The sequence below is a fragment of the Ptychodera flava genome, chromosome 4 (assembly GCF_041260155.1).
Source record: "Ptychodera flava strain L36383 chromosome 4, AS_Pfla_20210202, whole genome shotgun sequence".
NCBI classification, from domain to species: domain Eukaryota; kingdom Metazoa; phylum Hemichordata; class Enteropneusta; family Ptychoderidae; genus Ptychodera; species Ptychodera flava.
In genome coordinates, this window is record NC_091931.1 from 19,920,154 (window position 1) to 19,932,464 (window position 12,311).

General features: G+C 37.1%; 1 protein-coding gene across 1 annotated transcript in view; it reads right to left on the reverse strand.

Annotated features, from left to right (window-relative positions):
- The window catches only part of LOC139131121 (exosome complex exonuclease RRP44-like), a 73,408-nt gene that overhangs the window by 47,412 nt on the left and 13,685 nt on the right, over window positions 1-12,311 (reverse strand). The window contains exons 14-19 of the mRNA XM_070697069.1: window positions 11,802-11,929; window positions 11,045-11,131; window positions 3,907-4,063; window positions 2,506-2,726; window positions 2,156-2,246; window positions 1,391-1,468 (exon numbers count right to left, since the gene is read on the reverse strand). Of these exons, the coding sequence (XP_070553170.1) occupies window positions 1,391-1,468; window positions 2,156-2,246; window positions 2,506-2,726; window positions 3,907-4,063; window positions 11,045-11,131; window positions 11,802-11,929 (762 nt within the window). The remainder of the gene's footprint in view (window positions 1-1,390; window positions 1,469-2,155; window positions 2,247-2,505; window positions 2,727-3,906; window positions 4,064-11,044; window positions 11,132-11,801; window positions 11,930-12,311) is intronic.

Here is a 12,311-nt window from a genome sequence, read left to right on the forward strand (position 1 = left end):
ATACAGACCCATTTACAACTGGTTTATATTCATGTTGTGCCATTAACCTACAATTATGTTAGTAGCATGCTCAATAAATTATAGTGTACAGTCCCAAACATATCCTCATCTTCCCCTTTCTTCCTACTTCATGAAATATGTTTAGGCAGAAGGAAATAGACTGCAGGGAGATTGGATGTAGATTACACACAATTCGTTCCTTGTTGTACAGGTGATTTCTAAGGTGATAGGAACATTGAACAGGAAACTGATAGCAACTTATCATTTTTGATATCCAATTCATACTGACATTCACAGTAAAACAACAATGGATATTTGCCCATGACTGACTAAACATCATGTGTTGTACTATACATCATTTCTCTCTCCATATCACATTTGGCGATCTTTCTCTTAAAACAGGATGCTTTAATATGCAAATACCCTGCATGCTATCAGCATTACACCATTTTGGATCACCAACACCACGGCTCTGCTCAGCTCACAGACATGAAATCTTGCTTGCCGATTGATTCTCACCCTTGATGCAATGAGGGCTTGTGAACATCAGGCATGGAGAATATTCTAAAAGTGTGATGGTTTAGTGAGTCAACTGATTTCCATGGCAACAGAGGATTCTGAACGCTATTTGCATTTTCATCCGCCTCGTATAATCAAATCAAATTACATTCAGTGATAATTGACAAAATGAAGGGTTTTTGTTAATCAATACTGGTAATTAACATCACAGTGCTCGCTTCAAATTCTGAAGTCATTTTATACTAGCCAAAAAAGTTACTGTCTAACATTCAAATGATGACATGATTTTTTTAATTTCAATACAGTATGGTATCATATAAATTTATTTTCATAATGAAAGGCATTCCTTAAGAACAGTTCAGAATGGAAAAGGATTTTTTCCATGATTGAAAGCAGAGAACCTCAGAGCACTTGTGACACTACCATATGATTGGAAAATGACAAATTCAGGTGTTCAGAAAACCTAATTTCTGTATTCAAATATATGGCCGCCTCCTCTTAAAATGACTGTCAATACAAAATAAAATCCCACAAAATGAGTAACGGATTCTGAGATGTAAACATGCATAGTTTCTGTATACACTCATCCTTCAGACATGTTTTATTGAATATCTGATCTTTTGTTGAGTCAGCTATGAATCATGCATACACCAAGTCTTAGCCAGGCCATAGACAGGCTAAGTGTCTGTAATTATATGACGGCTACTTTGCATAATGCAATGAAATAGCAAATTTGGAGTTAGCCAATAAGGGCATATTTGCCTAACTTTGCCACATAGAAAATAAAGCAGTTCAAGCAAACAGAGTAAGTCTGCCTAACTTAACCGACACTTGTCAATGTGGAGTTAGGCAATATGTCTTATGGGTATACCTGTGTGTGTAGTCCTACTGATGCCCTGCCAGCATACTGGGCCATTTTGTGTCGGTAGTTAAGGTTATTACAGAGACTCTGGAAAAAAGAAAAACAATTGGGTCAACACATTTCAGAGACACAAGTGGAAGAACTCTTCATTACATTTAATTCTTTTAAAATGATTGTATATCTGCTAGTGATCGCCATTCTAAATATTCATAATGATATTTGACTACACTTCCAGAGGCAATTCTGAAAGAATTCCTTTGAAATGCTATGCTTTTGATAATGCCTTTTGATACCTAATGTCTTCAGTCTTTAATATATTGAAACAACTTTTTGCTCTTGCACACTTTGGATGCATTCAACTTTCTTTTTCAAACAGACATGATTTCCTAGAATATTATTGCTGAATAATATCTGTTTAAAAGGAGTGTTTGAGTTGGACTTTAAAACATCAAAGTGAACAAGTGAAATAGACCCTGTGATTAAAGAATACTTTTAACCCCAAGTTTTACCCTTTGAACCCTGACCCCCTGGTGATAATCCCTTGAATCCTGAACCCCTGGTGACAACCCTGAACCCTAAACTCTCTGGTTATAACCCTTTGACCCTGACATTCCTGGTGATAACCCTCGAACCCTGGAAACCCCCATCCCCTTGTGATAACCCTTTGAACCCTGACACCATGGTCAGGGTTCAATAGACAATTGGTGACAAATGACATGATGTGGAGGTTTTCTCCGGAAGAGGATGCAAAGAGTTATCAAAGAAAGAACCAACCTGGACTTTTTGCTTTTCAAGGAGATCAGCATAGGACTGGTCTGCTCCGATAGCAACAGCCAATAGTCTGTGTACTACGATATCTGAATACCTGTCAGGGTAAAATGTATCATTGAAGGTGCATACTTCCAATAATTACCAAAATATATCCTTCACTAGCATAATTGGCGAATAACTTGCAAACACTGTCAAATTTAAACGTTTTTAAAATACTTTGTGTTTGAGTGAAATCTGATATTCGAACAAGTCTATTTTGATATCTTGATTACAACCATCGGTTCAGTCTTGTAGAAATGACCCGATGGAGATAAAATCTGAAGTGAAGATGGTTTAGAGCCTCTGCCAGTTACCTTCTAATAGGTGATGTAAAGTGAGTGTAGATTGGTGTGGCTAAACCATAATGATAAAACTCATCTTCTGGAAGTGTTCCGCTGCAAAAATACACCGCTTGCATCATGCATCTTGTCGCCAACATGCGTAGGAGGGTGTTGAAGTATGGTTGCCCTGGCAACTCAGCTTTATCCAAGGAGGTAGCGAGGTCTTTGTTGCTTTCTGTTAAGATTTTGACGTCCTAAGTGCACATGTGGGAACAAAATAAACTGGGTCAGAATATGAATTCTCCTGTGGGAAAAATTTCATAACTTTGTTTTTGATTTTTCTCTACTTCATTGATTTGAACAGCAGTGTTCCCTCTAAGGTTTTGAGTGGGTGAGCAACTTAGTGCCTGAGGGACATGGCGGCTTCAGGGGCAGCCATGTTGGGTCTTCTCTAAATATATGCTACTTTATCAAGTTAACCCGTAAATCCTGTCACTCAGTCACAACATACCCTGAACACGTGCACATAATGTGTGTTGATAGCAACTGCAACGCAAACGATTGTTAAAACTCAAAATGCGGAAGTAAAATCTGTGCTGAGATTGTACCTTTTGGCTTGAGTTCAGATAATACCAATCGAAATGACTAAAACTAAAGTTGAGAAAAAACATGCAATTTCACTGCGAGAACAGTCAGAGACGCTGCACAACTATTGTGCAAATAAGCCATAGTGGGAGCACTGCTGAACAGCCAATCGAAAACATTGTTCTACCAGCAATGCTCAAAGCTGATTGGTTCAAGTGAGAGGTTTCTACACATGAGTTATAACGGTAATTTGCTACCTTGTTCACACATGGAAATTAGGTGATTGCAGTGGACTTGTGTCTAAGAAAGTGCACAAGTACATAATAACATGAATACAAAAACGCAAGGATAATTATTGGTAAATTAAATGAAAATAAATCAGAAAGATGAAATAGAGAATATACACAAGATGTGTGCATAAAACTTGGATACTTATATAACAGACATCAGGGATCATAGATTTGCCCTTCATGTAGTCCCTGTATACATCACAAGGAGGTTGAATGTACGCAGCTCAGTAGAAGCTCTATTTATTCTCAGATACAATGTTGGGTACTTTTGGCCAAAGGGGAGCTTCTCAAAGTACTGCTGAGTATCAAAAGAAGTCATTTGCAGTATTTCAAGATAAAGTCAGGTGAGGCTATCAATGGGAAAATGGAGCTGTCATCAGCATGCATCAGTATTGTCTGAGAGGACTTCTCTCTGAAGTAGGTCCCAGCTAGTCTCTCATACAAAAACAACGTTTGGCAGTACAATACCTCCCTCCCACCTTAAGCTTCAAAGACTGAAGCTGAGTGGGGACAGGTTCAGGTCACAGAGATGGATGGAACACAGGAGTCCTGCCCTCACCTTTGATTCTCCCGCTTTAATCAATGGCTCATAATTTGATGGAGGTGGTGCCGGATGTCTTCTGAGAAGAGCACACTGTGGAAAATCTTGTTGGATTTTTGTTGCTACTGAAATATTTGCCAACAACATAAACTCCTCAACCATTGAATTGGTTTCCCTGTTTAACGAAGGCCAAAAATTACAATAAACTATTACTCAATGGAAATGCAGTTATACAACCATTTCGTATCTAATCATAAATACAGTTTCAACTTCCAAATTTGTAAAATGTCTGTAAATAGAGACAACTCAGGTATGTTAATGCATGGGCATAGGCTTACATACATGTAAAATCAGTTTGAACATACTTTTTAATCAGACCTGGTCAGAAAATTGTGAAAATTGCCAAAAATATGTTTCGCATTTGATTAAGTTGAAATTTATCATAATATATTACCTAAGTCTGGTCACGTGACCATAATCTGTTATTTTCCCGCCAAAATTGTATATTGCAAATAATTGAATATTCCAACCGCTAAACATCAAAATATTTAAAATATTATGACCAATTAATGTAAAATGGGATGGGAACTTGTGTAAGAACTAATGGCAGATGCAAAATTATTGAATTTTGAATAACATTACTTCACAAAAAACAACAAATACAATATTTTTGACGTTTTACATGAATATTTTGAATATCAGAAAGAAGTATAGATAGAGTTTCATGAGTGCCATGTATTTTTGAAAGAATATGATAGATGTTGTTTCCAAAAGTGCAAAGAAAATCAAGAAAATTTAACGGGTTACGGTTGGAATATGAAAATTTATAAAGATGTAAATTTTGGCGGGAAAATATCAGATTTGGTCACGTGACTCAACTCGTCAAGATTTAGGCACACATTTTTTCAAAAGAATTTAATAATTCCAATAATTAGGCCAAATATCAATCAAATCTGGTGGTTTTTAAAGATAATTGATCATTTTCTTACTTTTGGGCTTGATGGGTACAAACACCCATGCATTAACTTACTTGAGAAGAAAAAGGGTTGTGAATTGCACAAAGATATTTGGTGATATTTTCTGTATTTCTTGTGATCAACCTTAGTCTTGAGCTACTCCCTGAATCATGATGAACTGCAGACAATTTTATTGGGTTTTTTTTTTAGCTTTAACTCTATTCTACTTCACATACTGCTACCATATAACAAATTTTATTGAAGGCTTTTTTGACTATTAAAAAGAATTTGTTATGTGGTGGTAGTGTGGGTAGTAGAATAGATTTACAGTCTAAAAAAATGTCTAGAAGAACAGGCAATTGACTATACACTCTGAGAGTGAAAATAAATTTGTTAGCTTGCATATGGCAAGCCAAATGTTGCAAAATTCAAAAAACACATTTTTGTGTTCTAAGTTTTCATGTTTGTGTTCAAAAAATGTATGTTTATGTTCATAAAAACCATGCTTATGTTCTTAAAATGTATGTTTATATTCTTAAATTGTATGTTTATGTTCATAAAAATCATGTTTATGTTCTTAAAATGTATATTCATGTTCATAAAAACCATGTTCATGTTCTTAAAATGTATGTTTATATTCTTAAATTGTACATTTATGTTCATAAAAACCATGTTTATGTTCTTAAATTCTATGTTTATATTCTTAAATTGTATGTTTATGTTCATTAAAACCATGCTGTTATTCAAACTTTCATGCTTATGTTCATGAAGGTCATTTGTTTGTTCATTGAACAAATTTTATGTTCATTAAAACACTGCTTATGTCCATATCTCCCTGTTAACACTGAGGGCGCTCTGGAGTTAGCAGCACGGGACAGCTATGGCGGCGGACCAAACAGTTACATCGCATACAGCGGGAAAAGTGGGCTTTACGTGTGTTTAAAAGCAAAGCTTAGCACATCGTGGATCTAGACAAGTAGAGCGTGCTCGAAAACGGAGATCGATCACAAGTTTGTACTAAATATCAGCTGTTCTCGGCGGAGAAACTGCAGGCTCTCATTCGGAGGTGCAACCAGCGGTTTAACGTTATAAATGTCTACGCACTTTCGAAGTCCAAAGTCAAAGACTCAGGGCTGTGGGAGGCACTCTGACCCGATGTAGAGATGGGTCTGTCACAAGTGAGGGGAGGACCACACAACAAAATACCTTAATACGATAAGGGGAGAACCATTTGATTTCTTGGGGGGGGGCATGGAGGATTTTGAGAAAAAAATTTGTCACCAGGTGAGATAGAAGAAAAAAAAATTGATCCTGTCATGGCCTGAGAAAAAAAAAATTGTCATAACTGACAGAAGTGAAAAAAAAAATTGTCACAATGCATCAGAAATTCGCAAAATTTGGGAACCTTATTCTCATGTATTCTTTGCCGGCGGCGCAAATGTTTTTACCACAAGCTTATGTTTTTTTTCCCCAGCACTTATGATATAAGCATGCACTACATAGGTCTACTTTACACCTCAGTACACTCAATGTTTTCCTTCTCTTTTCTGACCCAAGAAATCACATTTCAGGATTTCTGTTGCAATATCTCAATGGCATTGGCACTATCTAAAGGGGACTATTTGACTTCTGTAAATTGTTAAAATTTAAAACACAAGACAGGAGTCAATAAACTAGTGTTAAAACCAATATATTAATTCTCTCAATATAAATATGTTAGAAAGATGAACAAGTTAACAATGAAAAATTGAGGAACAACAATATAATGAAATAGAATGTGAGAGCCTTGTTTCTCTGACCAAAAAGATAACATCTTCCCTGAGAACTTAAATCGATGCTTGGTCATGTTGATTATAATATGACACCACACACCGGATCACACACCGGGTCAAAGCACTATCGATTCACCGGTGTCTCGCCATGTATTCGGAGGAATGTGAGGGGGTCAGGGGTCACTAAAAAACTTGAAAACTTCAGGGGGCATTACTCAAAATGTGGCGGGGTTACTCAATTTTTTTGTGCGAAATAAATTGAAACACATCTGAGATTGCACCATTGCACACATCCATTTCTCAAAATTTCCAATACGAGAGGGGGGTCCCCCTCTCGTGCTCTCCCCCTTGGGGTATTCTAACAGTTTCACTAAGTAAAAAGATTAAAAAACACCTCTCAGATTGCACCAGACTGCACCATTGCACACATCAATATCTTAAAAATTTTCATGCAAGATAGGGGAAAGCCCCTGTGACACTGTCCCCTAAGCCTCTCGCGTGCTCTCCCCCTGTACTTTCAAATTCTGCCCGGTCAGGTATCCTAGTGATACCCTGTCATTATACCATCCAAATTAAACAATATACTATATGGTTAGATACTGCGTAAGCTTTTATATCTTTATTTTATTGTGACATTGAATTTCATTTTGATGGGTTCACCTTTTTTGAACGATCATGAGATAACTGATGATAGTCTAGCAGGGTACATCAGGATTTGAAAGGTCTCTACTGTTGCTGTATTTTGTAAATTTTACAATTACATGTATTGGTATTTAACAGTCAAAATTTCAGAGTTAGAGAGGGAGGTTATTCAAATTCATCATGGGTGGCGAGGGGTGGTCACTCAAAATTTCGGAGTTTCAGGCCGTAAATAATGTTGACTCCCTTACATTGTATATACAACGCATTACAAACTTGATGACCAAAAAAAATTGCACTGCTACTCCATCGAAAAAAAAATTGATGCGGGTCTGACAGTAGAAAAAAAATTGCTGTCACTCTGACAGGAAAAAAAAACTTTGCTCCCTTACCCACTTCCTCCAACCCCCCCCCAGAAATCAAATGGTTCTCCCCTAACGTAAAAGATCGACCAAATACCTTCAACTGCCCGATGCAGATAGCCTATCAAAGATACGTTTTCCATTTGACAACTCGGAGGTCATATTTCACTGCATCTAAAAGTCGCGGGTCGCTCATTTTTGAAACTCTCAGGACGCAGGTCGCATGTCGTGAAGACGGGAAGACCGGTCATGACTATAGCTCTGCGTACGATGCATGCTGTGAACGGTCTTTTATGTTATCATAATTAGGGACCGTTCAGTTTTTACGGCGTGGGGGGGGGGGGGGGCAAAATCTTGTCGTCGCCGGTGTTCAAAAAAAAATAGACCCCCCTGCATTTTTCGCGAAAAAATGATGAACCCCCCCCCCTTTGTCAAATGAAAAAAATTAATGACCCCCCCTCCCCCACTGAAAAATAACCAAAACCCATATGTCAAATTTACCCGCACGGTTTGGATTTGAACTCCGGTACGCGGCGCACTTTATTCGTGTAGCAGAGATGCCAGTGCACAAACTTCTCAGCCACATCCATTGAAACGTCTGTTAATTAGGACGACTGTAAGGCAATTTTTAACTTCATTTCCATAGACAACTCATGTCCATGGACATTGTATAAAGTACACTTTATTGGAGTGGTTCGCCAAAGGCAGCCCTCCGGTTAAGAGGGTCATGGGCCATTACGTAAAGTCAACTTTATTCTAGTGGGCAACCAAAGGTGGCCCGCTGGTAAAAAGAGGGTCGATCATGGCCATTGCACGAAGTAAACTTTACTGAACAGGGCCGCTGAAGGCGTCCGGCCGTTAAGATGGTCATGGGTATTACAATAAAGTCAATTTATTGTAGTGGGCCGCATGCGGCGGCCCACCAGTACAGAGGGTCGATCATGGCCATTGCATGAAGTAAACCTAATTGGAGTGGGCCGCCAAAGGCGTCTGCCCGTTAAGAGGGTCATGGGTAATACATAAAGTATAGTTATTGTAGTGGGCCGCCGAAGGCGGCCCGCCGGTAAAGAGGGTCGATCATGGCCACGGCATAAAGTGAACTTTATTGTAGGTATTATGTTTTTGAAAATGTGGTGACCCCCCCTTTCCTACCAGTGAAAAAGTGATGACCCCCCCCCTTTCGCGGATTCCAAAATTATGATGACCCCACCCCCTGGATTTTGCCAGTCCCCCCGGCCGTAAAAACTGAACGGTCCCTTAGGTCTGGTTTTGTTCGGTCCTCTTCTCACTAGTAAAGGAGCATTCTCTACATCAGATTTAATCAGAGTGCCTCCCACAGCCACAACAACCCTAAGTCTTTGACTTTGGACTGCCAAAATGCCATAGGCAAACCGCTGGTTTTGCCCCGAGTCAGAGAGCGTGCAGCACAGTCACCTTTGGTCGGAATATTCCACTCGGCGTCTATGCCCTCATAGACGTGTGTACATATGCCTGAGAAGGAGATGTACACACGTCTATGGGGTCATAGACGCTGAGCGGAATAGACCAACCATAGGTGACTGTAGGTGTGCGTGCAGTTTCTCTGCCGAGAACAGCTGATATTTAGTAACCACACAGCCCTGAGTCTTTGACTTTGGACTTCGAAAGTGCGTAGACATTTACAACGTTAATTAAACCGCTGGTTGCGCCTCCGAATGAGAGCGTGCAGTTTCTCCGCCGAGAACAGCCGATATTTAGTACAAACTTGTGATCGATCTTCATTTTCTAGCACGCTCTACTTGTCTAGATCCACGATGTGCTAAGCTTTGCTTTTAAACACACGTAAAGCCCACTTTTCCAGCTGTATGCGGTGTAACTGTTTGGTCCGCCGCCATAGCTGTCCCGTGCTGCTAACTCCAGAGCGCCCTCAGTGTTAACAGGGAGATATGGACATAAGCAGTGTTTTAATGAACATAAAATTTGTTCAATGAACAAACAAATGACCTTCATGAACATAAGCATGAAAGTTTGAATAACAGCATGGTTTTAATGAACATAAACATACAATTTAAGAATATAAACATAGAATTTAAGAACATAAACATGGTTTTTATGAACATAAATGTACAATTTAAGAATATAAACATACATTTTAAGAACATGAACATGGTTTTTATGAACATGAATATACATTTTAAGAACATAAACATGATTTTTATGAACATAAACATACAATTTAAGAATATAAACATACATTTTAAGAACATTAACATGCTTTTTATGAACATAAATGTACAATTTAAGAATATAAACATACATTTTAAGAACATGACATGGTTTTAATGAACATGAACATATAATTTAAGAACATAAACATGATTTTTATGAACATAAATGTACAATTTAAGAATACAAACATACATTTTAAGAACAGGAACATGGCTTTTATGAACATGAACATACAATTTAAGAACATAAACATGGTTTTTATGAACATAAACGTACAATTTAAGAATATAAACATACATTTTAAGAACATGAATATGGTTTTTATGAACATGAATATACATTTTAAGAACATAAACATGATTTTTATGAACATAAACATACAATTTAAGAATATAAACATACATTTTAAGAACGTAAACATGGTTTTTATGAACATGAACATACAATTTAAGAATATAAACATACATTTTAAGAACATTAACATGCTTTTTATGAACATAAACATACAATTTAAGAATATAAACATACATTTTAAGAACATAAACATTGTTTTTATGAACATAAACAAATTTTTAGAACACAAACATGAAAACTTAGAACACACAAATGTGTTTTTTGAATTTTGCAACACTTGGCTTGCCATACTTGCAAGAGGATGTCAACTGTGTTATTTGGCCAAATAGAAATCCATACTCTGATATTTGATCTTTCCCTCGTGACAAAATCTGGCAAAATCTCACAGGCTGTTTTGATCCAAGTCACACACATTTTGTTACATCACTACTTCTTCTGAAGTGTTTATAAGACTTTGTTTATTTTGACTGGCTATTCTCTTAATGAAACGCTGTCTTTCAGTACATTAAATGTTCTCGAACTTTGTTTGAAACTGTCTATAGGGGGCGCCCTTGTAAAAATCAGTGTTTAGATGATTACATGTCTTTTCTGATTGGTGGGAACTCCTAGTTCTTCCCTCTCTATGAAAGATGTAGACATCAAAGTTGCTGAAAATGAAGACATTGCCCTGAGGAGGATTTTCTCAAATTGCACTTTATGTAAAACTAGATCAAGAACACAATGACTGACAAAGCAAATTGCCTTTCGTGGCAAGGACAGTTGCCAATGGCTATTTTCCTGCAAGGATTAAAAGGCTGTAATCATGAAAATTTTTACTGTAAAAGAAAAATGACTTCAGCAAGATGAGTAAGAATTTGGTTCTTACCTGAGTTGTTTGGTTTCCACATCAATGGGATCATGAGTTTCACTGTCCATGCTGAATCGGATTTCTGAAGATGCTAACGTCAGGGCTCTTTAAGAAAGACAAACAAATTACACTTAAAATGTTAATTTGTAGATAAGTTACAAAAAAACTGATGTGTTAATAAAATCATAGATAAGCTATAGGGGAAATTAGAATTGCACAGAGATGGTTACTGTAATCTTCCAGTGAGATATCATGAGCTGTAAGCATCTAAAAAAAAATCTTTTCAGCCTGATCTAGTCTTGGAAAATCTAAACTTTTCTATCAAGAATTCTATGCTGGGTGATTTTGATATCTTCAAGAAAAACACAGAGTAAGTAGACAACCAATAACATGCAACAATGATAACCCATCCCTAGAATAGTACATTGAGTGTCTCTGTTGAAGTAAAAAGTGATATTGCACAAATCCACAGAGATTTGAGCAACTGCACCTGTTTTTCTATTCATGCAGTCTTTCAATACATTGGTGACGATTTTCCTAAGCTGCTCTGGGGGCAATGATCATGGAAATAAATCTGATATCAGCAAAATTCATGGGTTTCTATAGTATACACTTGTGTTACTTTCTACAGCCCAAGTTTAACTTGCAGTATTCGTTTGATTTGGGCATTTACAATAAAATGATGAACGATGCGCAACCAGTGTGACAATAACTTTCCAATTGATAGTTATCCACCAAATATGAAATTGTGCCAACTGTACTTTCTAATCCATACCCTTTCTCAATCCTTCGTCTTTTCATAATCTTTGCTAATCTGTTGAGTCCCCTGAGTCCAAGAGTGATGTCATCGTTCATGGAAGAATCGTCAATTCTCAGCTGAGCTTGTTCATAAGTCAGCGCTGCCTGGATGGGAGAAAGCACAATTTTCCTTCAATTTACTACAAATTAATCAGTAATGAACTTCAACAGATTGCCTTTGTTTTTGTTCAGATTATAAACTTCATCTTATAATTGAAAATAAATTGCAAATAATTGGCACATTGTGTTTCTTCTCTTTTATGGTAAATGTTGAAAACATAATGTAAAAGATAAAAGTGCAAGTCATTGTATTTTTTTAACTTGTGGTGATTTCCAAGGTTGGAGTACAAGTAAATAGCAAAGATAAAATGTATCTGAACAGCCTGGGAGAACACCAACACCATATATAAATACGTATTTTCCAAATAAAATACTAAATGTTATGTTTGACTTAAAACCAAAGTATCGCAAATAAAGTATCAGATTT